Raw genomic sequence first — 26,963 nt, 5'->3', positions numbered from 1 at the left:
ACAACCACATTACAGACAAGAAATCATGTCCCCCAACTCCCAAGTAAGCTTCCTCACCCCTCAGGCACGCTTCCTAAATTGGATTCTGGGTTGCATGTTTTTTTCACTAAAATTGTTTGAAATATCTCCCAAAAGGAATGGAAAAAGAAGCCAGCATGATGATACTTGAGAAATGGAAACAGTATTTTTCATGAGTGTCAGTCTGCACATTTATCCCACTAGTCTTCCCAATGTCAATGCCTGCTTTGAAACTTGTGTCCTTCAAACTCCTCTTTTAAGTCTGTTTTCAGAGCCTGTTATTTTCAGTACTCCTAATCCTCATTCTTAACTAAATTGTTGCCTCAAGTGTTGTCTCATTCAGAGCTTAATGCTTTGCAGCTCTATTACACTTCAGTCTATTAAAGTCCACAGGAACTGAAAGAACTCAACACCTTCTGACTGTAAGGCCCAGATGGTCACCAAAATGATATACAATACTTAAGTATAGAACCACATTTGAAAATACAATGTAACAATGGCAACACAACAAATGTGCTTACAAATATGTTTACAGTTTTAGCAGTTTTCTTTAAAAGAACCAATGCTATTCTAAAATAGGTAAAACACAAAGGTATTTTGTGTTGAATGTTAAACCTGGAGGACTACTGAAGAAAACCACGTAATGTTAAATATAAAGCTCTACAGACATATGCAAAGTAAAATACAATTTGAAATATCTGTAAAGCCTTTCCAACCTATTTTTTAAAAGTTAATATCCACCTGAATACTGTTCCCTTTCCCCACCACATTCTCCTACATTTACAACCATCACAAACTATGTTTTCTATACGGGATGCATTTGAAATCGTAAGAAACTGAAGTAGGAGTTGTTTATAAGTACCTGCTTCTGACTTGCGCTTAAACTCTAGAAAATTTTAATCTCGTCCAATTCATCACTTACTGGAATATGTGATTCATCCAAATAACTAATAAACCAGATCAAGTGAAATTACATGAAAAGTATTTGTTGATGAAAAATGTATTGTCAAGTAGGTTTAAAGCTGCAAACACCCTCCTCCCGAATTCTTACAATCCATCTTGTTTAACAATAAAATCGAGCTGCTAAAGCAACTGCCATCTTTACTCAATTCAACTACATTCATGTACATGTTTCTTCTTCATCAGGAACAAACAATTAGTAACAAATGAAAGAGATCATTACATCAAGTGCCCTTTTAGATCACCCCAATTAAAACTTTAGTTTAGCTGTATTTTAATTCTAAGATACCAAATTCTAATTTTCTGCTCTGATTGCTCTTGTTGACTTATCTTTGAAAGATGTACTCTCAGTGCAAAGCCTAGAGATTATTTAGCAAGATGCCAATGTTGGCACCACTTAATGTGTTGATTGGTTGTATTATCAGTAGCAGTTTAAAATAAATTACTATTAAACTATTATTGTCCTTGGCTGACAAAACACAATATTTTGGTGTTCTTTAAATATGAAACAATCATTATGAATAAACATGGAGAATAACGCTAGAGTGTAACACTGATGTGTGTAATTTTATATTAAGAATTGCCGCAAAATACGAAGCTGCTAAAAGTGTATTACATTTTCTATTGAATTTCTACACCACACTCCCTCCCCCAACCTTTCCTTTTTTTATACTCGCTGCTAACGTAGCTAATGGTAATACATTACCTATTGCTGCTGATTATGTCTGAAAAATATTAGCTTTTTGGAGCCAAGACCCACTAGGGACTACTTATAAGCTACACAAAATTAAGTTTCATTTTTAGAAGTTAAATCAGTGCACATCAGTAGGCGTCCAATGTGAAGAAAAATCTGCACTAGAGCCAAACTGATGCATATGCAAAAGTGCTGTTGCTGCCAATGACAGCTCTAATGCAAAAATACTGGAAACGTTCAATATCTCCCTGTATTCAATGCAGAAGGGGGTGAGAAAAACAACTAAAAAGTACAGCATCTAAAAATCATCAGTGCCCCTTGGAACAGGAATAGCAATTTCAGAGTTGCATGAAATTCTATTAATTCTCCCAGTGGATCAGCTGTAAAAGATTATACAAAATACAGTATGTCCAACTTGTATTTGCTATGGCTAATCCTCTAACCTGATATTAAATCAATATGCTGCCAATGACAATGGGAAATGCAGTGCATCACAGGACATTAACAAAAAGAAAATATTTCCCTTTAGGGAAGGTCAGATGTTATGGAGGCTGGATAATGATAATTGTAGCAAACATGCTCAGGTTCCAGATTTGTTTTTAATACAGTATGGCTCTATCTGGAGCCAGGCTTTAAACATGGCATGCCATTCATCCCCTCTGTGTCACTGTTAATAAATTTTTTTTATTTCAACGTAATGTCAAAAATGGACATTTTTCCCCTGGAGATTTATAGGTCATTAAGATTTGGTTTGTTTACTTTAATGCACTTGTTTTAATATTTTCCACCGATAAATTCTTCAGAAATGTCCCAAATAAAAAGTTAAGTTGATATATGGTTGATGTTTCTTCCTATTCTCAAACGTATTCAAAAACACCATCACGTTAGGGCAGTCTACTGATCCTATAGAAATCAAACACATATCAAACCTCAACTCAGGTTTAAAGTCAGTATTACCCATCATTATTTTTCAAAAATGCAAATAATGTATTTTCTATTTTGAAAGGGGTGGAAAGGAAGGTATATAGAAGCTCTTTCTCTTTCTAGCTACATCTACAGTGTGTTCTGTCTAACATAATATAGTTAGCTACACAGTTATATATGACATCAAATGGCCTTACTAGCTAGTTCAGTAGTCTCTCTAGATCATATCCTGCTTCCAACAATCGCCCACAGTGAGTGAAAAAGGAAAACTAGAAGAACAAGGCATGCACACAGTGAAGCTTTCCTAGTCAAACCTCCCAGCTTCCAGAGACTTGTAGCTCAGGGGCTTCCTTTTGCAATAGTAGCTATTCGTGGTGAAAACACTTTCAAATAACGTTGTTTCTCTTTCAGTCAGGAAATTATATGTAATTTGTATGCTCTCATCATTAAAACTATCTAGTGAAAGGCTTGCAAAAAAAAAATCAATCTATACATTTTTAGTTCACTTCATAGGTTAATTTTGAATATTTGCTATTTGTAACTGACTACTGACTTAGTAACATAAGCAAGGTAAGATAACACAGCTTGACTATCTCTACAGATGACTCCACAAAGACATTTTTGTAATATCTCAGACCGAATACCTCCATCACAGGTAAAGGCATATTACACAAGCATAAATGACCTTTTCCCATTAATACTTTCTGCGAAAAATAAAATAACTCTCTTGAATTTTATCAGAAGATAAATAAAGTAACATGAAGGAAAACTGTGATTTTTACTTTATGCACGGTTTGCAATATTTTTCTCTTGTGTATTTAGTCATAGATGGTAACAGTGCAGGAGACTCACAGCAATAAAGCCAGTAGTTTGCTTTGTTTTCATAGGGGAATTTAGTTTGTAATCATGCGTTTCTTTTATTAATATCAATGGGATACTTGCAACTTATTTTACATATCTCTTTAAAAATACTTAGCAACAAGAGTGTGTCAATACAGTACAGTCTTGATAGAAAAATATAGCTATCAGGGTGCAACTAATTCATCCCTTAGATATTAATGGAAATTCAGCTCAGGGACAGTAAAGATTCAGACTCTAAAAGCTTAAAAGAACACTACTGTTACCCAAGAATATTGCAGTATCATGAAAGGCTGTGGCTGTAACATACTTTGGCATAATTGGGCCATGACTCAAAAAGGTGAACTTAAGCAAGGGGTTTGGAAACATCTTTAGCTTTCTCACTAGTACCCACACAGCATTTTGCTGTGACCCACCTTCCATCACCCTTCATCCTCCCTGCAGCTGCACATAAGACTTCCAGCATTTAACTGGAAGAAATCAACAAATATACATTGGGAAGGAACAGACATATCACTTAATTTAAGCTCTCTGGGGAAATTTATTTTCTCTTCCTTTTAGATGTGCAGATATACATCTGAATAAGAAAATATGTCCCCAATCTCATTTATTTTCTACGTGTGTTTGTTTAATTATATTTTGTTACAGTTTATTATTTGCATTTCAGCAGTCCCCAGCAAGAAATAAACATCGGTTGTTCTGGGTACTGTATATTGTTATTATCTCCTCTTTAAATGTACAAATAATTAAACATTGTATTTTTGTTTCAATAAGTATTTACAGAGAAGTAAGAAAAACATATATATGATATACAAACCTAACTAGCAGCCCCTGCTGACAGTGATAGCAAACAGGCTTGTCTAACTTTTGCCTAAAATTACGAATGAGTGATTAGAGGCTATCCATTTAACTTCAGTATGGATGGAAGACACAGACTCATTTCTGTTTAGTGGCCAATTTTAAAGGATGACTCAGACTTAGACTGAGTCTAAGGAATTAAGTCAAGTTAGGCACCGAGTTCAATCACCTAAGCTCTTCAGCACCTGCAAGACTTTTAGCACATTTTGTTTTCAAATATCAAAAGTGTTTCGGAATTTTTGCTCACATACCCAAAAGCCCTGTCCCTATGGCAAGGTTTAGGATCCTCCTTACCCTGACAAAGGTCAAAATTAGAGCTCCTAGTGGCCACACAGTACACTAATGCTGTTCTATTTTAAACCAGGACAGGCTCTACAACCTCTTCTGGAGGCACCCAAGGTCTATATTACACAGGTCTTCCAGATCCTGCACCTCAGACAACCGAATATACACAAGGGGATCACAGCACAGATATGTACCGTCATGTCCATGCACATTGGTGTAGCCAGAGGCTGCTTGCCTACGTATTCATGTGACCATCATATCCCTAAAATATAGGAACCTCCACCACCACCATGTGGCAGGTCGTGCATGCACTCCAGTCTCCTGACCAAATGAAGATGTACACTTGCATTTTAAAAGCAGACATATACCCTTTCTGTGAAAGGACACATCCGTATTTTCATCATTCATAACCCTGGGGAAAAAAGAACAGCGTTTACCAAAACCACTCATCTAGCCTTTGGCTAGATTTCTGCTATTTTCTGTTTCAAAAGCACCTTAGTACTGGAGGCAGGGAATGGACTGTAGGCCAGATCATCTTGTCCAGAACGTTAGATCTGCTCCATTGCTAGCATAGCTGCAACAAGAGAATGGTGAGGGATCTTACTGCTCCACCTCTCCTTTGAATCCACACTTCTGCACTGAAAGGGATGCAAAATTCATCTGGACCAAAGGAGAGCAAAGAGGAATTTACGCAGTGACAAGAGTCCTTCTGACTCATGTACTAAATGCATCATGGGTTTCAGGCAGTGCTTATGCATTTCTTAGCAAAGTCACAAATGATATTGCAAGCAGGCACGACAGTACAGAATTTCCTCTTTCCACAAATCCCATTAACGAGTTCAAACTTGTAGTCTAATACCTAAAACTCAGTTCTGAAAGCGTCAGTATCACAGTATCTAACTCATTTCTGGGCCTGGAGTAGCCCCCTCTCATTGCAGTAACTGCTAAATATGGAAACCATTTTAAATGGCACTGTGCTTGCAATAGGCTCATAGACTCTATTTTTTTTTTTTTTTTTGGTATGAAGTGCTTTTCTGATGTTGTCCTGATACAGATTAAATCTAGGGGGGGGTGGGGAATGCCTTGATGGTATATGAAAGGATTCCCAGAGATCTGTGGAAACCAGGTAATGTGACATGGGGACATACTGAAAAAATCCAAAAGGACTTATGTCCCACCTGTCTACCCTGAGAGATGATTTGCTGTGATGTGGAACCTCACGGTAAGGAGCAGTAAGTACAAAAGCACAATGAGAGAAGGCATAAAGAAGTCTCTGGTTTCTTTACAATGTTGCCTTTTATTTTAGCTCTTCACTCCAGGTAAGGCTAGGGTTTTTAAAAAAAAAAAAACAAAAAAACACAAAACCAATGACTGAATTTCACGTTCACATTTTCTGTAAAACAAAACTGAATGCATTCTTGGCAAATTAATCCTGGTCATTTATCCTGAAGTAGTGCAGCACTCTCATATTCAATCACAAGATTAGCTAACCTGTTGATGCTGAATGCTTTGCTCATTAAGTTGCTGTCTAGAGACATTGAGTGCACACATTTGTCAAAAAAATTACTAAGAACTTTCCTGTACATGCATGCACAGCTAAAACATTACATACTTTGCTAACTGTATTTCTTCCTTTAGAAAAAAATACATTCTTTACAGATTGCAGCACATCTGTTAGAAGAATGCTAGCTGTTGTAGAATTACTTTGGCTTATGATTTAAATCTTTAAGATCCTAAGTCTCAGAACCACAAAAAGCAATCACAAATATGCTCTTTCAGACCATGCAGATATAGCAATACTTAAGTAGCAGTACTTTTTCATTATTAGATCTCAAAACATCACCAATGAATAGATCATATACTTTTCATAAACCAACTCTGAAGTGCCATAAACTTTAATGAGATTGCCTAAGAAAGTCAAGTGAGCAGGATTTGGCCCTACTCTGTCATAACCTTTGCTATAATTGATTTTATATATTTGCAGGAATGAGCAGGGAAAAATATTGTGACAAATACATTAGAAGTTAGCAGCTGCACAGATGAGGCTTATCTGGAATGAGTACAATATGGCTGCATTATTTCCTGCACTATCATTGTGCTTCCGCATGCAACATACAACCGTATTGTTGCAAAAGTTGCATCTTGGGAACACATGATCGCTGAATTTGTGGACAAAAAAATTCTTCATTCTAGTATGAAACACTAACATCTTGGCTCCAAGCTGCATGCTAGTGTATACCTTAAATAATATTTGAATCAGGCTGTATTGTACACCCAGGAGACATCGTGACTACTCAATAGGAAATCTGCAGAAAATTTGGTAGTACCCTTTGAAGTCTATTCTTTGAAGACAGTACTATAAGTGAAATGAGCTTATTTATAAACGAAGTGCTTTTTGTGAATGCTTTTATGGGAGACACATTTCAAATAGCTTTAAATATCATTTCTACCTTGGCACTCCAGCAACTTAAAATAACTATTTATTAAAGAAGTGTTTCTCTGCTTAGTAAATGAGATAAAGTTAAACAGTAAGATACATTTCATTAGCCTGTAATAAAAAGAGCATTTAAGACAAATGTTGTTAAACACACCAATGTAATTTTCATCGAATTCTCTGCTGTGATTTAATATACAATCTGTATTTTTATGCACTGTATCTGACAGCTTCTAAATTCACTTGTTTGCTGTGGTTCCTTTAAAACCTAAATTACTAGAAAGTTTCAGTAAATTAGTTGATCCAAATAATCTTATGAACTGATTAAGCTAGAATGGTTATATTAATTTAGACAAATCTGCAACTGGCTCCTCTCCATCCCTTTAAGCTGATCTACAGAAAGGCCTACCTGGATGTTAGTCAGAAGGGTCTCTATGGAGGACAATCCATCAGGGAATAGAAAAGGAGATGGAAAACCCGGAGGTAGTGGTTGCCCATGCCCAGTTAGAGAAAGTTTGTCAAGGCTGTCTCTTGCGGTTGGTGTGGAGAGCGGGGTCTCATCTGTATGTGATTGAAACAAAAATATAGAACAAGTTACGCTTGTCTGTTTTTATTAGACCTCAGTAATGGCTTCCCTAGTGGTTTCCAGAACATTTATTGCAAATTGGTTCCTGCTATCAGGAGAAAATGCTTTCTGCTGAATTTTCTTTAATGAAAAAGCTGTGGAGATACAACAAGATAACATTAATGAGTAACTTTATAAGCCTTTTAAATGCAGTCTCTAATGAGACTGAGTTTACAGTGCCATAGAATCTTTTTAAAACAAATATTATCTCACATATACTTGTGATAATATATTCAGGCTGACTTTATGGGCACCTTCCCAATTATCTCATTTTAGTTTGTGTTCTATTTGGATTGACAATAGAATATTTTCTAGCATGACATATATTTTGTATATGAGAAGTATTTGAATATGAGGCTTCCCATACAATTAACCCTTCCTGCTCTTAATGGTTTCACTTACAGCTCAGAAGATTCTGCAACATCGAGAAAAACTACAGCTCCTTAATGCATTTTTAATCAAGAAAGTACACCTGATTCCCACAATTGAAACATGCTCTGAACAATACATGAAATTAACAGCATGGTTACAATCACTGGCCTAATTTTTTTAAGCATGGACATCTTCTAACAATTAGTGCTGAACTCCTTAGTGGGATCTTTGTAACAATCAGATCTGATCAGTTCTGACATCACAACGGGAAAAAACTCCCACAGCTTGAAGACTTGTAAGATTAAAGTTGCACAGATAATCTGTGAACGGATTATAAAGTAAGGGGGAAAAAAAAGAAGAAAAAAAAAAAGAAAAACTCCACAATTAATAGAAACTTCAATACCCTGGCTTTTTTTTTTTTTAATTTTTTGAAATATTTTTAGACTACTGTTGATACGATACAGAAATTTAGGTCAATTCCTTTGCACCAGATGTTAATCTGAATTCTTCAAAAGGAAAACTATCTATACATATATATAGATACATATATCTATACATACGCTTCTTAACAAGGGCTCAGTCATTAACTGACACATATTGATGTATCTCAACACAATACAAGGACATCAGAATGTACTCTTGGTATTATGCAGATCTCTGCACAGCTATTTGACTACAGAAGAGTTTGTCAGACTTGTTCTTTTCCATTTGGGCTTCGATCATTATAAGTTATATATGTTTTGGGGTATTTTAATTTCTTTTTCTTTCTGCATTTTATTTAATTATAGTTTCAATAATAGTTATATTTCTCTATTTATCCTATCATGTACATTAGGAATTGTGTGATATGAAAGTTCTGATCCTAGCTGCCTAAAAAGAGCTCTCTCTTTGACTGGGGTGCAGTACTTTCTTATGTGGACATAGTCTAGGACCACGAAAATCGAAATCTGTGGCAACGAAGGGTTAGAATGTAGGCTTTGATGACCCCAGGACCAGAAAAACCGTAACTCGAAGTCCCAGTTCATTCCAACAGTCCCCATCCACTGTTTCTCCAGAAGGAAGTAATCTCCATCAACCATGTTCGGGTGCAGATTTCTTGCCCCATCTCCTCACCAGCTCTGTTGTGCTGGCCAGTATTTACAGTGCTAGAGTAAAAGCCTCACCCACTATGTCCCTCCACAGAAATACCCAAACAGGCACTTGGACATCTGCTTGTGGGCTGGCCTTACTTAGCTCTTTCTATAGCCAGGGGAGAGGAGCAGACACCACTTTAAGGTACTAATCCACTGAACTATCACAGGCATCTACTGCAGGAGGAGACAAGACCTCCTCTAGACATGTCTGTTAAGAGAAGCCTAAGCTGACTAGCTCAGATGGAAAGATCTGCTTTTGGCGAGATCAGTCCTACCATGGAAGCTGTTCTTCCTACTTCACTGTGGCTCAGGCTGAGAGTAGCCTACACAAGGAGTAAGACTCCATTTCGTGTCCCCTATTTGTCACAGTTTGTGCCACAATTACTGCTTTCTCATCATCATTCAAAAGCTTACCAAGGTAAGCTTTGTGAAAGGAATTGATGTTGACCAAGGAAAGCTTCAGTCCATTCAGAGTCATAAAAGATTTTTTCAGCTGTATTTAAATTTTCCAGTCATGTCGCAAAGTGCTGAGAAACACTGCCTGTAGATTACGGAACCATTTCCTATCTACCTTACTGAGATTCAAAGCAGGTTCTGAAAAATGTACTCTCTAGTTGTATCCTCTGCCCTCATGCTACCCCACAGCAACATGGATATCTCTGTAGTCATTCTGTACTATCATACTAAAATTTGGCCCTAAATATGATTTTTTTCTTTTCTTCCCAACTCTTAAAATATTACAGAAATATTCACCACTTCATTAGAAAAAATAAATTAGGTATTCCTGGGTATTGCAAACTAACTTACTGTTCTCAGATCATACTGCTAGTTCTCCTTCTCAAATCCTATTCTAGTGTGAAAAATCATTACTAAATGCCTTTTTCCAAACTGCTGTCAGAATTGTTATGCTTTCCTCAACAGAAACAAACAACCCAAAACTTAAACAAAACTGGTTAGACAATGGATTGATAAACACTACACAATATTATTGCATAGCTGAAAGCTTTTTTTTCCTCTGCTGGAAGTGGGGCTTGCCCAAATGACTCCTACCCAACATTAAAAAAAAATTTAAAAAGTTAAAAATTACAAACCCTCCTCTGTGTTACGTCACTGAGTTTTTTGGCTAAAGACTTCTTTAGATCAGTGGTTCCAGTGAAGGTATTGGACTTGCATGGTATAGCAAGAAACGAGTTTAATCACTAGTATGGATGGTGGAGTTGTGTCATATAAATTAGAAAGTAAACTAAAAAAAGACATCATTTGCCTCCAGGTTTGTCAGAGAAATGAACCAATGACCTCTCATACTTCCTAAGAAAACTTAGAATCTTACTAATATTTTAAGTCTTAAATTGTCAAAATATTTTAAAACATACTAGATAAAATTGACCCACTTAAAAATTCCATAAGCCTTAATTAGCTTAAAAACTATGCTCTTCCATGCAATTGTTGAGACACAGAAAGCTCCTAACACAGGTCTTGTCATAGAATTTAACCATGGGATGAAATTTTTTAACTGTATTACTACTTTAAAATTAAATATACGTTAAGTTTGATGTACTCTGTGCATGCTCAAAATATGTTGTGAAGTTTGCAAAGATTTTCCTAACAATGTGTGGCATGCTTTTCCAATAGGCAAGGTAACTCAGAAAAGGTTAGAATGGTATGAACTCAAAATAACATCTAAACTCATGTTATAATAAATAACAGAAACAAATTTACACTGAAGGGTAAGACTAGAGAGCTGAACTTAGTATGAACTTATTTTAATGAAACTTCAGCGCAGAAAAAAAAGTCAGACTAATGTGACTTTGTTTTCTTGATGTCCCATGTGAAATAAACTTTGAGTGTGAGTATGTTTGAAACAGAGCAAATGTACATATTATACACAGGAAGCATGGATATTTGTGGATGTGAGATAAGCGATGATTGAGGGAATCTTGAAGAAATGCATTTTTAAGAAAAACCACATTGTAAACACCGCCAATTAAAACATACCGCCTTAGTAGCAAAATAATACGACCTCTTGCCATTAAAGCATTTAAAAATCTTCCATTCCTGCAGAAGTCCTCTTTTCTCAATACGATGAGATATCTTTGTTTCCAAATAACGATTAGCCTAACATCTTTTAAACTGTTGCAAAGGAACTACTAATGTTCCTCTTAACCTATCAGCAGAGCAATGCTGCAAAAATGATGAGCCCTTGCTGGGAAACAGAGATTTGGCATTTTCAGTCTAAACGCATCAAAGGAAGCATTTGAAGACAAGTCAGGGCAAGAGGGGCAAGAGGGTCAATCTACAACTCCATTGTCGGAGCTGGGAGCACAACAGTGTAAAGAAAGGGGAAAAAAAGAAAGAACAAGGCAGAACAAAGAAGTGTCCAAGCCTGCTTTGGCTTGTGCTGGGAACGGAGATGTTATAAATTAACAAATAAACAAGGAAAGGACAAGCTGTTACCCAAGCCTCTACAGTATCTGAGCAGAGATGAATATGTGCCTTGACATATGAACTAAATCACCATAACAGGCAAGTCTGAATGTGACACATATCTTTAACATACTTGTAAATGCTACATCCACTCTATCCATTGTTCCTCAATTTCCAAAATTCACCTGTTTCTGTTCAAACCAGATTTTATCTGCAAACAGCAGCTGGTTTGGGCCAAATACAACGAACATTTTTCACTGTGTTTGGTTTGTTGCCATTCTATTTTTTTCTTTCACCAGATAACATAGAAACAGACATCCTGGAAGCTGTGACAGCTATTTATACAATAATAGATGAATGGAGGTAGCCATTCTCTTGTCTTTGTTCCTAAAAGCAAGTAGGATAAGTTCAGACCGGTCACCAATCAAACTGGAGAATATTGGTATTGCCAGGATTTGAATGCAAGCAATAATAGCTGGCTCCAAAAAATACTATGCAGATTACTGCCCTTCTGTAATCATTTAATGGTTTTTTGTAATGCATCTTGATGCTTTTTTGTTCTCTGTAAAATACTTCATGTGTATTTTAATAAAACAGCCTTATTTTTACCATTTGAATGATGAAAGAAGATCCTGTTTTCACTTTTTACTATCATAAATCTGGTGCATACCTTTTTGTGGAAACAATTTATTCCATTTGGCTTAATATGATTTTGGTTTATGTTGTCAAACACCCTTTACTACAAAGTTTTATATTTCATCTTCCTCAAAGTTAGTGGTTGCAGGTGTGACAAGCTCTTCTATTTTAATTCATCTGTGTCATGGTTTAACCCCAGCCAGCAACTAAGCACCATGCAGCCACTCACTCACTTCCCCCTGACTGAGATAAGAAGTTTAATAGAACAGAAAGGAAAAAACTAATAATGATGATAATAATAACAATAATAAAATTACAATAGTAATAATAAAAGGACCGGAATATACAAAACAAGTGATGCACAATGCAATTGCTCACCACTTGCTGGCTGATGCCCAGTCAGTTCCCGAGCAGCGATCCTCCCAGTCAACTCCCCCCAGTTTATATACTGGGCATGACATCACATGGTATGGAATACCCCGTTGGTCAGTTGGGGTCAGCTGCCCTGGCTGTGTCCCCTCCCAACTCCTTGTGCCCCTCCAGCCTTCTTGCCGGCTGGGCATGAGAAGCTGAAAAATCTTTCACTTAGTCTAAACACTACTTAGCAACAACTGAAAACATCAGTGTGTTATCAACATTCTTCTCATACTGAACCCAAAACATAACACTGTACCAGCTACTAGAAAGAAAATTAACTCTATCCCAGCCAAAACCAGGACAACCTGTAAATGTTGATTTATATTAACACAAAAAAACCAGGGGGTCCCATGTCCTAAACTGAAATGTTTATCAACTTCAGGCAGATTAAAAAAAAAAAAATCCTCTTGCTAAATTCCCATATCATTTGGCTGCTTTATAGATTTGGTCATTCAAGATTCTTCCTGCACATAACTAGGGGCAATGTGAGATGACTGTGAAGGATGTTACGAACTGTAAAAGGAATGTACTGAAACTAACTCTTATAAAAACATCTTTTTTCTCATTCTACATTTTAGTTTCTTCTTTTTATGCTAAAATCAGTTTTCCAGGACACCCAAATACTCTGAAATTAAAACATCTGCAACTGTGGCAGCTGGAAATAAGGGGAGAATATCAAATATTCAAATAGACTGACTTGCTGGTTCTTGTTTCTGTAACACTTCAAAGAAGCTGGTGCTCTCACAGTTAACAGTACCATTGCAAATGCTGTCCACCGAGTTCTATTTCTTGGCTTGGTATGTTTGCCTGAGGACTTTGGGAATAGTAACTCACCAATAATGAAATAGGACTAAAAGATTAAAAGCTTACACGGAAAGGACCACAGCTACTAACAATATGTTTCTTGGATGTGTACATTGCACACGATGGTTTTACACCTGGTGCAGTCACATATATTTGTGCAAATGGGTCTTACAGAACTCATACATCTGTGTTATCACTTCTACCATCACGGACCATTTTTGTAAGTGGCATTGCTTCAAAATATGCACACTTTCACTTGATGTAAAGGACTACACAAGAATAAAAGTACCTAAGAACCTAGTTTTATATGTCCACTTTGGAGGTTGGTTTATATGCGGGACTTGCCCATCAACAGTAAGACTCATATTTACTGACAATTCTGTCTGATTTTAACCACTGAAAATACAATATTCTAACCTGATGCTTGTCCTTTTTGGAAAAGAGAGTTTCAGTTAATACATTTCCAGTATTTCTTTAATCCTTTTAAAGAAAATGCAGTCCCTACAGATGATTCTTCACTGCCACACAGGGTCAGTGAGCATACTGCAGTTGAAGTTGCCCCCATAATGGGAAATTAGAGCCAGATGAAGAATCAACCCCTTGAACACAAGATTAGGGACCTCTCTTTCTCCCAGGTTCAGTGATATCCCTTTTATGCTGATACCTTGTAAGCCAATTTATCTGTGAACACGGCGGAAAAAACAGGAACGTATTGCCGGCTGGAATCAGGATGTGGGGCTTTGGAAACAGGGATGACTTGACAAGGAGACAGGGACTAATCAAGAAGTGAGGGAACACTGAGTCGAGAAAATAGAAAAGAAGGACACTCAAGGTGGCCGAATACTTTGGAAAGGGATAATAGGATTGGGATTATGTGGTGAAGGAGGGGAAAAAGAGTGCCCAGGAGCAAGAAATTCATACTGACGCAGCAATAAATAAACAGAACAGCCAAACGTCGTTTTTTAACACAGCATATTTTGTACAAGTAATTCTTGCAGTTATTTCAAGAACTGTAGTTCAACGTAAATGAAATTTATAGCTGTCAACAGCAAATATATAAAAATATGTTCTTTAAAGTTCACGTTTTAGTTTTGTTAAGGAATTACTGGTATAACATCACTATAAATGAATGGAAAGAGTTGGCAAAATATATCCAAAAACCAAAAATGTAATTAGTGGTGATGTTCCAGCTGTGAGGATTTCTTCAGGCTTTTTGGACTAGATCAAGCCGAGTTTATTCTTCATTTTACATGTCCCTAGGAGGGCCTCAGAGTCAATCAGCGCAACTTATCTAATTTTCTCTTTCAATAAAAGGATTATTTTAATAACCTTTATCTTATTTTGCAGCCTATTACTGATTAGGGCTGGGTCAAGCAGTATTTGCTGATTTATTTATTCTAAGGATTTCACAATATTTCAGAATAAATTATCATTTTTATTTTTAAACAAATGTATTTTACCATACAATTGAATGCCAGTGATATTTCCACTTTGTGTACTTTGGCATCATAACACATAATGCGCAAAACGAAATTATATGGTTTCTCTGTCCCTGTAATAAAAATTATCCTGTTCACTCACAGAAATTTTCCACACAATTTTTTTAAAATATATAGAATGGTCAGGAATAAAGAAGAAATGAGATAGTCAGAGATGATTCTGCATATATGTGATAACTATAAAGTACAAATATCTTGAACACCTGACAGTAACTTACATTAATTAACTCTAAATAAATATAAATTCCTAAAGATAAAGTGATGGTTAGAAAGGTACACTAAATATTTTTACTGCATTTTTAACAATATATTAGCATAAATACAAGGCATTTTATAATGTTATAACCTGCAGTTCTTAATTATGAGAACTATGTCCATTATTTCTTTTTTAAAGATCCTTACGTGCTACTGGCAGGGATCAGATGCAGATTAAGGCCATCTGTGCTTTGGATGATGAAAAAAGTATAAATGTATTTTACTGGTTCATGTCAAATGTCCCAATTAGTACTCTGCTAGCTTCATTCCATCAGCCAGGCAATACTGAGTGCTAAAAAGAATGTTTCTTGGCTTCATAGCAATTCTACGAGAACTGCTTATATGCCTAAGTGTACGTGGAGGGTTGTGTAAATGTGTCTCCCTATGGGCTCACAAGAGTCATTCTGAGCTTTTTCTAAAGTCATGCTGAGGGGTGTCCATAATCATCTATGTAGTAAAGGGATATCCGGTTAGGAAATCAAAACCCACCATTCATGATACGAGCTATTTGTCTCCTTTACTGTGTTGGCTACAGAAGCTAGCTCCCTCACCTAGGTAGCCTGGTCGTATATCTAGCTTTCCTAAATGTATGCAGAATCAAAGATCAAGCCAAGTATTTTGAGTCTGAGCTAAATCCCTGATTAACATCAAACTTCAAATTAGGGATTGGGCTTAAAGGCTGCATAATTAATGTATTGTACACTAAACCTCACATTTTCAAAATTATGGACATAAATATGCACATCTCAGCTGATAAAAGCAGTACACAAGGCAATACACCACAGTATGCATACGTGTTTTTGTGTTGCCTGTTCCTTCCTATACTTTCACCATCTCTGTATGGCTACTGCAAAATGCAGAGAAAAAACCATTACAGAATGTAACGATTGCATTTTGCTAGATTTTATGGATCATTTCAAGTGCCACATGATTTGGATTAATAATCCTCTGGACACGTTTCATGAAAGCTGAAAAACATCTATTATTTTGGGATTTAAGGTGATTTAAAAAATAAGGAATATCAATAATATTAGCATTTTTGTCATTGTCAGCTGAAATAACACTGCTTCTTTTTTGTAAGCATAACAGTAGTAAGAAGGGAATTCTTGATAAGAGCACAGCTGGTAACTTGTAATTCTCTGAAGATGAAGGTTTTATGGTAATACCTGGAACTGCATTGTATTCACACTGTTTTTCTTGGTCTGTGTTCAGTTAATAATTCTAATATTCATTCTCTTCAGGAAAAAAAAAAGTCAACATTTTCAAGAATTCCATATCTAACCATGTTGCCACTATGGGGGACTAAGCATCGATGCTCCTGCTGGCTTGTCACATGGCCCATGTTCTTGGTAATCTGCTGACAGCGTGAATCCGATGCCCAAACAGAAAATGAATAGACGGTGATGTGTCTGTGCAACACTCGTCAGCTGTCATTCATTCAGCAACACATAACCTGCCCCACACCCTTGTCCTCAGAATGCTGGCAAGCAGATGAAGTTGACCAGGCATGCTTGGCACCTGGTGTAAAGCAGCAGCACATAAGTCAACAGTACTGCATTTCACAACTAAATATGTCAGAGAAGTTCAACAGAGAAGACAAAAGAGGTTAAACTTCACATTTATGGTAGCTTACACTGGTCATTTGTCCCAGCAGAAAAATATTTAGCTGGTCAGAATTTCTAAGACTGGATCTATTGATTAATGTGTTTTGTTTAACTGAATATTCACACAGAATACTGTCATGCTTCTTAAAATAACATGAGAAAATATCATATTTTAGATAGATACATAAAATGTTCAGTGACAGTTCTTTTTGCAGAAACCCGATATTTTTAAAACATGTATACTTATATTCATTTCACTTTCCTGTAAGATCCTATTAATGACTGTGATTTTAATAACTTCTTTAATAAAAAGGATACTATCAAGTACCTCTAATATTCAGCCTGACAATATATTAATTAGACCACTGAATAAGATGGCCAGTCTAAAAATGCATAGCAAGACAGAAACATACTAAGAAAACCTGTTCCCGAGCTTTCTCCATGCCAAAATTCCTACTCCAGATGTATTAGTGCCTCACTCTTAGAGTCAAAAATGCCAATAAAATAAAATAATTAAGAAATAGTCAGATGGACTCACCCAACACAACTGTATGGGGCCACTGGGTAAGAGTTTCAGGAATTCTTGAATATGCAAGGAAAAGGTACAAATGCATTGGAAATGCAGGGGAAGAAACCCTGCTTTGAAAAGAAAGTGCCTAGGGACTGCATTGGTCAAGCCCTGCAGTCATGCTTCTGAGAGATTAAGGTAACAGATGTTTTATCACCAATAGTTCAATAATGACCAGTCTTTGCTTAAGTACCCAAATGGCAATACACACTTTTCACAGAAATATGGGATCTAGTAACTCCAACTCTTAACTCTTCTCACATCTAATACAGTAATTGTTACTGAAAACAAAAGGGTGTGAAGCATCCCATTTTGACAAATTCTACCAGGAACGGCACAAAATGAGTGAGCTGTTTTAATATCGTGAAGCAGTATAACACAGAGGCTTCCTTAGTTTGGGGGTTAAACCCCCCACATTTGCATAAGAGACTATCAGTTATATTTAACTCACTTTTTAAAATGATTTCACAATAATGTTTTTTAACAGATACAATAAACGTCCTTAATGTGTCTATCTATGGAATGGTTCCAGTACTCAGATGCAAATGTTGTAGACAATAATTGATGTACGCATTTTGGATTATATGGTTATGATATCCTAATAGAAATTTGGCTGTCTGCCTATGGGAGTTCAATATGAGTTACATAGTTTATAGCATCAGAAACAGTACTTTACAATATTATAGCCACATTTCTCAACCCATTGCCTATAGATTATATCCTAATATCTGATTTTCACAGAAATCCATAATAATAAACAAACCAAAATCCCCAAACCCCAGAGTGCTCAGAAACAAAATTCAGAATGAAAAGGCAAGCATTTTTACATCTGATATGATTCCTCTTGCAATTCATTCATCAAACATCTGCAACAAGCTGCCAGAATGTGTCCATTAGTGAGATTTCTATGGCATTCACTAGCTTGATGCTCACTGATAGAATAATGCAGAAGTTTTACCTCTAATGTTTTCTGCTCCATTTGAGGCATCCACTTTAAAGTGAGATTTGGCCTGCATGTGTCTTCATGTCTTGGAATATGTAATTTATGCTAATATATCAGAATACATATTACAGAAGACCAAAAAAAATCCTTTATGTTTTTATACATTATGGGTCACATTCAGCACTGATTTAGGCAGATAAAAAATAGTTTGAAGTCATCATGTAATCTGGATCAGTTTGGTTTACATTAAATACAGAAAATTAAGGTACCTTACACAGCAAACATGCCATATACTTGCTGGTAAATTAAAATCTTTCCCAGGATCCAGTTTAAAACCTTCATGCAAATTAAATATTGCATTTGGCCTTTTATCTACATTCTATCATAATATCAAGGAAATATGCACTCTAACTCCATTACATGGACAGATTTTTCTACTCACTCTGTTTCACTCCAAAATTTCTGTAAATGTTTCAATGTTTATGCTAATAACTTATTTGAAAAATTGTTTATTTCATTCCTTAAGCAATTATAAATGCTATGCAATAGAAGCAAAATACAGACCTAAGAGTGGTTCAAATGCTCTCTACTACTTTACGACAATTCATGAATGGAATAACTGTACATAAACAAAACAGGAATCAAAAGATCTTTACCATTATGGTACTGTGAAAACAGTTACTGCCTAACCAAACTGAAACAAATCACACAAGCATTATTATCTTAACCTGATCAGCTCATTATGTATTTAAAGATACTACTTTTATTCAGTATCCTGACAGTAGGTTGGCTTTTAGCCCACCTAGAAAAAGAGCAAGAGCTGCATCAGGAAATAACTGCCCCGCAAGGTTTTATGAACTGTTGCACCCAGAAGACTGAGATGAGCAAGTCACAGCAACTTCAGTGATTTTTGTTCAGCTTTTGAAAGGAAGTTAGTGCTTCTGATGAAGGCTGCTCTTCTACCAAATTTCAGTACAATTCAATGAGCTGAAAAACTAAAATCTAAATTCTTCTTTAATTATTTTCAGAACCACTTTCCTTTGTCTTCCCTTTGTCCTAGCTTTTCTGCAACTCAGGATATTCTATTGCTTCCTACCATCTCTTCCTTACTTCTCAAACCTTTTTCTCAGTAACACTAATTGTTTCTAAGATTTCTTTGTTTCAGTAGTTTCTTCCCCTTCCAAGATATGAAGAAATCAGTCTTCTTGTTGAAATTTCAAGTCTAACTAAAGACCAGAGGAGAAAAAATAGAATTAGAGAAAAGGAAAAGATTATGACAGAAATCTGAAGGGACAAACCAGCCTAAACAATCTCCTTACTTGCAAAACTGAAACAGATCTTGACTACTTTTCTGCTCATTCATTTTCACATATAAAACTGTGAAAACATAGATCTAAATCATTATCAAAACAGATAAGAAAGTGGAAAATAAGTTCTTAAAAATACATCTTTAATTTATGCTCCATTTTCCTATATTTTGGTATAATCGTAATTGGAATGGTCCTGATCTGACTTTTGATTTTTTTTTAAGTATAAATAATTCAAGCTAATATACTTACATTTACATGGGAATGCACAGGAAGGTTCAACATTAGGTCCAGTGGTTTGAAATATAATGACCATTTTACTGTGCTACTTTACTATCGCTTTGGTCTATAAAAGAAGACACCACTATGTAGCACCACGCCATTTTCAGTGTGGAAAGTAAATGAAGATTTGTTGAATACAAAAGCAACAGACATCTTAGACATCAAAACAGCAGAGCTTCAGCTGGCACAGATCTTTTCAGTTTCGTAGATGAAATAAAGTTGAGTCAATGATCTAATCCTATGCTTAATCTCAATTCGCCAAAAGATCAGGAGTACAGAAGCCATTTCTAAGTCCAGGACTTGCCTCACAACTCTTACACAAAGTGTTAACCTTGTGTTTCAGATTAAGAACAGGAGGGGAAAAAAAAAACAAACAAGGGAACACATTCAGAGCAATTTTGCTTTAACCCTATCACTATTTTTGGCTGTTCGGTCTTTGTACAGCATTAAGGGTGGTATTGTACAGTCCCATTATACAGCAGATGTTAAATGCAAAGTAAAATAGTCACTTGTAAATGATTGATGATCCTCTTTATTATTTCAAAATAAGCCCTGATTATTAATATCATTTTGGACACTGCTTGAAAGCATCATATTAAACCTAAACAATTGATCCATTTTTCAATGGCTTTTGTGTGTAATGTATTATGTATGTTTTTACATTCTTCTGTGTAAAAGGCCCTGGTGTATGAGAAATGTTTAGAGTTTTGAGTGCTCCACCCAGTCCATATGGTAAGTTTGCTCTGTGTGTAAGACCTACCTTTTTCCACCAGGTCCATATGGCAGGCTTAAGCTAGCCAGGGCCCTCTATCCTCCACAGGGGCCATATGGCAAAGAGAGCTCAGTGAACACTCATTTACCTTGTATTAATACTTTACGTGTCTCTAGCACATACACATACATACAGACATGTATACACTGATCAGCTTGGGTAGAAAAGCCTTAGCTCCTGAACAGACTCTAGCCACATAATCAATACACCTATGACAATACGAGACGTGGATTCTGTTTTTTCTGTCTTATTAAAAAAGTGGAAACTCAAATAATTTATCAAATTATTTGACAAACTCATCTGATGGTTTTAAATATTTTGACAGATTATTATTTAATTATGCTAACAAACTGTTAGACATTAATACAGACAACAGTTCCCTATTAGTTTTTCATATTACCTTACCAGGACAGAACCAAATCCCTTGAATCCACCCACTAGCAAAGTGTGCATACTACAGACAGTGAAAATATTTGTTTAAAGATTCATCTCTGAGCTGCCCTACTAACAGCAGGTTTTGAGCAGGTTATTGCTCTCTCACTATATTTAAACAAACTGACAATAAACCAGAGAAACAATAATTCAGTATAGACAGTAAACTATTTGCAGAGAGATAGCTACAAGTCACATGTAAATAAGTTACTATTTCCTGCAGACACAGTAACTCTACCCTTACTACTGGAGTAAAAGGAAGAGAGTATGATCTGAGAGCCATAGTATCTTCCTTCTACTGTCTATACATTTCCTGGACCGCTGGAACCAGATGCAGGGCTACAACATGAATAAAACAGTTGCATTGGGTTGGATGATAAAGGACGTGAATTTAAAATCAACTAGAAAAAAAGGATGGCAACTTTAAATTGTAATCCATATTTTCAAAGTAATTACTCTAAAATTGATACATTGTTATAGTGTTTACAACTCAATCCAAAGCTTTGCTGTAACTCTGAAGTAATTTAGGAACCCTCAGTGTTTTATTTATACAGGAAAGATGGAAGCAATTTGTAACATATTTATGAAAGTTTTACTGCACCTACAAGCTGATTTAAGAAATGGAACAATATTCCCCAGTAGTAGAAATTTTACAAACAACTTCTACTTATTTGAAACTCAGAACATTATGAAATGTAAAAAATATAATATATTGTTTTTATTCATAGGATTTATAGTGCTTTCATCTGGTTTCCTCTTGTTTCAGTTAATGTAAATAACCCCTATGTTGTCACATGAATATTCAAATATCTCAAAGAACTATCAGTGTTGAAAATAAATAGCAGAAAGAATTCAGAACAAGCATGCATGTACATGCTCTCATAGTTTATTTTTGTACATAGCATTTATGTTTTGTTCTGCAAACAGTCAATAAAACATAGAAGAGTTTTCCACAAGGAATACACCTCCTTATTTCAAAGGAGCCAAATAACAATAAGCATTTTAAGAAACCATGAGTATCTTATTGAAGATTAAAAAAAGGGTAACTACTACTCTCATGCCTCTCCCTCTTATCTTCCTCCTTTTGATCATAGCCAAATACAGCTAAATCAATGGGGGAAAAAAGCTTTATTAATTTCAGGGGTTAAGAAACATGACCCAAATTTCTTTGCCTCTAACTTTTGTTGTGGGAAGGGCATAGTATATAACTTTAGTATTCATTTATCCCCTTTGTTTCGGTTGTTCTTTTCTGATATATTCTCTATATATTGCCTTTTGTGTGTTTTGCTTCTGTTCCTAATTTACAATGTATAGGTACAAACTTTTAATTCCGAATTTTGAAGGATTTGGCTGTCTGCATAATTGCTCATAAAAATACATATACAGAGTTCACTTTGTGATCGATAGGGTTTATGGAGTGCCTAAAAGAGATGAAGGGTAGAATCCCTCTGCCTAGGTTATCCAGTCTGCCAGGGAAGCAGTACTCTCTAAATAAGAGCCTAAATTCTCCATACAACAAAGAAGATAACGTAGGTGTCTGTCAAAAGTGGTGCCAGTGCCTAAATTTTGGTAGCTGGATTCTCCCTCTTGAGGCTTTTACATGTATCTTCCTCATTTCATGAATCATGCAAAGAACTAAGAGGACTATATGAGAACCCTGTGTTTCAACAATGTAGATCCCACTTTGCAATTTGGAACAGGATAAAAAGGATGATACCTAGATAGATAGATAGGTAGATCTTATACTTGTTTAATTCAGTTTAGAGATAGAGAACCTAGTCATAACTAAAAATATTAGCACACTGTTAAGATCCTTGTCATGCTAGCACAGCCCACAATGTTAAACACATTCGTATAAAAGTATAAACTACAATTTTATACTTTGTACTTTCTCACTGAGTCAGCAGTTTTCTCTTTTGGAAGAACATATTAAATTAATTGAGCATCTCAACTGAATTCTTTATATATACATGCACATAACGGAAGAAAAGATAAGAACCTGACTTCATAAATATCACTTGGTGGGATTTTGTTAAAGTTTAGATGTATAGATTTGTATTTGAAATCCTCTGAAGGTTACAGGGTGAAACCTTCCAACAATATCTCCAAGTCTTCAGGGACCAAATCCCATTATGTGGAGTTCAGTGAAGAGGGTAAACACTACCATAAAGAAATACAAATTGCACATATTTCCCATTTAGCCAGTGTCACAAAAGTTCACCATTTAGAATTCTAACCAGTTAGGACTTATTCTTGGAGGTCAAGTACCTTGTGAACCTTGTCATCTCACTGATGACATCATATCCCATCCATCAATTCTTTCAGGAGCACACTTGCCATCTGCTCAGCACGCTATAATAACTTATTAGACATATTCACAGGGTAACAATCTGTACAATGACACTGTTATCTTAATGCTGGCACATAGAGAGATAGCAGCCATCGTTTCCCTGTCACAGCACAATTATTCTACCTTCCAACTTTAAAAGAGAAGTTACTTGGATATTTTAACTTCTGATTAAATGACACAGAAACAATGAACTCTCATCAGAAACATATTTTTGGCTTTGTGGTGGTTTTTGTCCATGAACTGATCAATTAATGCTACAGCACAAACTACTAAGTTCAGTTTGATATAACTGTTTTCCACCTTGAAAGTTTTTGCAGTCATGCTCACTTTTAGAGTGCAAAATAAATAAATAACATAAAATACCATCAATCACATGCACACAAATGGCACTGAAATGCAACTTATTCTTTGCAAACATATTAACTTTCTAGAAGTAATACTTATTATTTCTCTACGTGTCTTAAACATGTCTTCTTTCTAACAGCAATTACTAGGTAGAAATAAAATATGCAGCCAAAGTGCTCATATTAAGCCTTAAGACTTTATGGAATCTAAAAGCAATATGAATTTTCATAGGTGCCTATATATTTTTGCAGCTTTTGTAAAGCGTGTTAATATTGAGCATGGTTAGCACAGCTGCTGTCACAGCACTTATGACTTAATAGAAGTCCACTATAACTCTCCCTCGACCTCAAAAAATATTTTCAGTAAAAGGGTAATATTTATTTTGCATTACACAGAATTCATCCTCTGTTCCTTCCTTTGGCTCGTCATTTATTCCAGCTTACACTGTGATCAACATTGTACTAAAATAAAGTCAAGTACAACAGCCGCTCTCTGCCCATCAAAACTCACAGACGTCTGCCAAGCACTTGTAACAGCTGGTGTTACATTAATTAGTTTAAACTATTTATTTCATCCATCTCCAGAGCAGATTGAGCAAAAACATTAGAGATTATTCTAGCATCTGTAAGTGCCCTGCAAACATTAACCAAACAAAGTTAGAATATTAGTCATTAACTTATCGTATATGTGATTTAAGACTCTATACACTTATTGTAAATAAAAAAGAAAATTCTGCAATTTAGCATAGCTCTAGTAAGTTTTCTTTGATTGCCTTTTTAAAAATCTCAGTTTTAAACTTATATACGACTTTGTGCCCATAAAGTTTATTTTTTAAAAAATTATTACTAGAAAGCTATTATAATTCCTGGCAGCATGGACCATTAAGCAATATATGACAGGGACTGGGTGACTCAGTGGATTAGTCAGAGGTTTTATGTCCACTGTTGGAATCCAGCCCTAAATACGGTGATCAAAACAGTGTTATCAAACGGTTGTAAAAATCTCAATTAAAATCACTCCTATAGCCTCTACTAAGTTTTTAGTGGACAACATAATAGATCTTTCACTATTGACAGAGTTCTCACAACTATCTTTTTTCTTTTAATAGGCGGAGAATGGATGCTGGCAGAAGAATGTTGATTGTAAGAGGTCCTAATGCTGCACTCCCTACTCAAATGGCTGAGAAAGAGAAGCCAATGCAAGGATGGCAGGAGTAGGCTCACAGCTACTGTCCATGGGCTTGCCTCCATTGAAAATAAAAAGCTTCCAACATTGCTCAATGAAACACTTCATGTGAGAATACTTATTTTTAGTGCCCAAGGCTCAAAAAAGGAAATCAAAGCCCTGTGCAAACACTGAAGGGGTAACTCCTTCCTCAAAGAACTCGGCTGTAAATAAGCACAGAGGGAAACAGGGGCACAGACAGGTGAAGTGCTTTGCTCAAAGTCACATACCAGGTCATTGGCAAAGCCTGAAACACGGTGAGTCTCCTGACTCTCACCTAGTTCAGAAACATTCCTCCATGAGGATTCCCAAAACAGTGTCAAAATCCAATAGCTCACTTGCAGAATAAAAAAGCAGGTTAAGCCATATATGAAGTTTATTAGAACCAGACTCTTATACAATAATGCCCTCAAGTCTGACCAGATTTTTCTTTTTTTTTTTTTTTTAGTATTATACCATGGAAATGCATACAATAATAATATAAAAATGTAGTTACTGAAATTAGCATCAGATTTAATTAAATGCTGCTAAAATAATAATCTATCAGTTTAGAAAGCTATACCTACCCTCAAAATATTTGTATTTACAAACAAAATCAATTTACAGATTCAGTTTCACTATCTGAACAGTAAAGTGAGAAAAGCAACCTGACATTTACATTTAGGTAAAATATAGATCCTGATCCTGTGCTATTCCAGTTCTTTAAAGCTCTGACTGACTTGTTATGGCTTGCTATGGCCATGTAGAAATGAGTGTAAGTAAGTATGGAAACTGAAGAAAAAAACATTAGCTATTTTCACTTTTCAACCCTGTTCCATCTCCAGTAAACAAGATTTTTTCTCTTTGATTTATTCACTTTACATCTCTTTTTCTCTCTCTGCATATATGTATGTGAATATATATGTATGTGTATGCATGTATGCATGCATGTAAGTATCTATGTATATATTCAAGATAGTTACTGCATTTTTTTCTGCCCACTGCACAGTGGTTCCTCTTACTTACTCCACCAGCCAAAAAGGCAGGTGCACAGTTAATGCCAAACTTGCTCCAGACCATGCAAGAGAAAGTGCCAAAGCATATATAAGAATGGCCTCCTCAAACAATAGTAATAGCTCTTTTTCATGCTCACTCTTTATTGGCCTCAACAGACGCAAGAGCCAGACACTCTTTTCTATTCTTAGATTCCCAGAATTTATAACATGCTACATCTGCCACATATCTGTTGGGTTACGTGGGTACTGCTATTTAATTATTCATTTTTATTTTTATTTTTAGTACAAGGACCATTGTCAAAATAACTTGTTGGACAGTTTGTTCCTAAATGACAAAAAACATGACAATCACAAAACTTCTGATCAGATGAGAGTGTTCTGACTTAAATCCTCTCTTAGGAAAATTATATCTGCCCCCCCCCCCCCCCCCCCAATTCATCCTACTTCTAAAAAAAAATTTTTAAAAAGTATACTGAATCTCACCACAGAACAAGAACATTTGAGTGTTTAACTAATGCCTTATAAATGATTCATTAAAAAAGCCTGTTTTAACCAGTGTTCTTAACTAATACTGACTACCAGGTTCTGTTTTCATTTACACCACAATTGGTGCGTAAACAAAGGCAGCAGGGGCCCTCGCAGAGATCTTCAAATTCAAGTAGTACATTGCATTAGAAACTCTCCCTGTATAATACTTTTCTTGCATGCTTATTTTTTTAGTTAGCATTGCATGCTCACTTTTTAGTTTCTAAATACAACCCCAAGGGAGTCATGTACATTCAACAGAAAAGTGTTAACATGTTCCCAGTTCATCATTCTGCTTTACCTCTTGCAGTGATCAGATTAAATGTACGAAAGCTACTGTCGAATTTAGATTTTTTTTTCCCTCCATTTCTTTTTCCTTGTAAAATTCCTCTTGATGCAATAGGAAAGTTAATTGCTAAA

At 35.7% G+C, this 26,963-nt stretch overlaps 1 protein-coding gene across 6 annotated transcripts in view; it reads right to left on the bottom strand.

Annotated features, from left to right (window-relative positions):
- The window catches only part of DACH1 (dachshund family transcription factor 1), a 366,010-nt gene that overhangs the window by 42,883 nt on the left and 296,164 nt on the right, over positions 1-26,963 (bottom strand). For all 6 annotated transcript variants that reach the window (XM_069802587.1, XM_069802585.1, XM_069802586.1 and 3 more), the window contains one exon: positions 7,441-7,592. In XM_069802587.1, the coding sequence (XP_069658688.1) occupies positions 7,441-7,592 (152 nt within the window). The remainder of the gene's footprint in view (positions 1-7,440; positions 7,593-26,963) is intronic.

Source organism: Haliaeetus albicilla, chromosome 15 (assembly GCF_947461875.1).
Source record: "Haliaeetus albicilla chromosome 15, bHalAlb1.1, whole genome shotgun sequence".
NCBI classification, from domain to species: domain Eukaryota; kingdom Metazoa; phylum Chordata; class Aves; order Accipitriformes; family Accipitridae; genus Haliaeetus; species Haliaeetus albicilla.
This window is presented reverse-complemented; position numbering and strand designations above follow the sequence as displayed.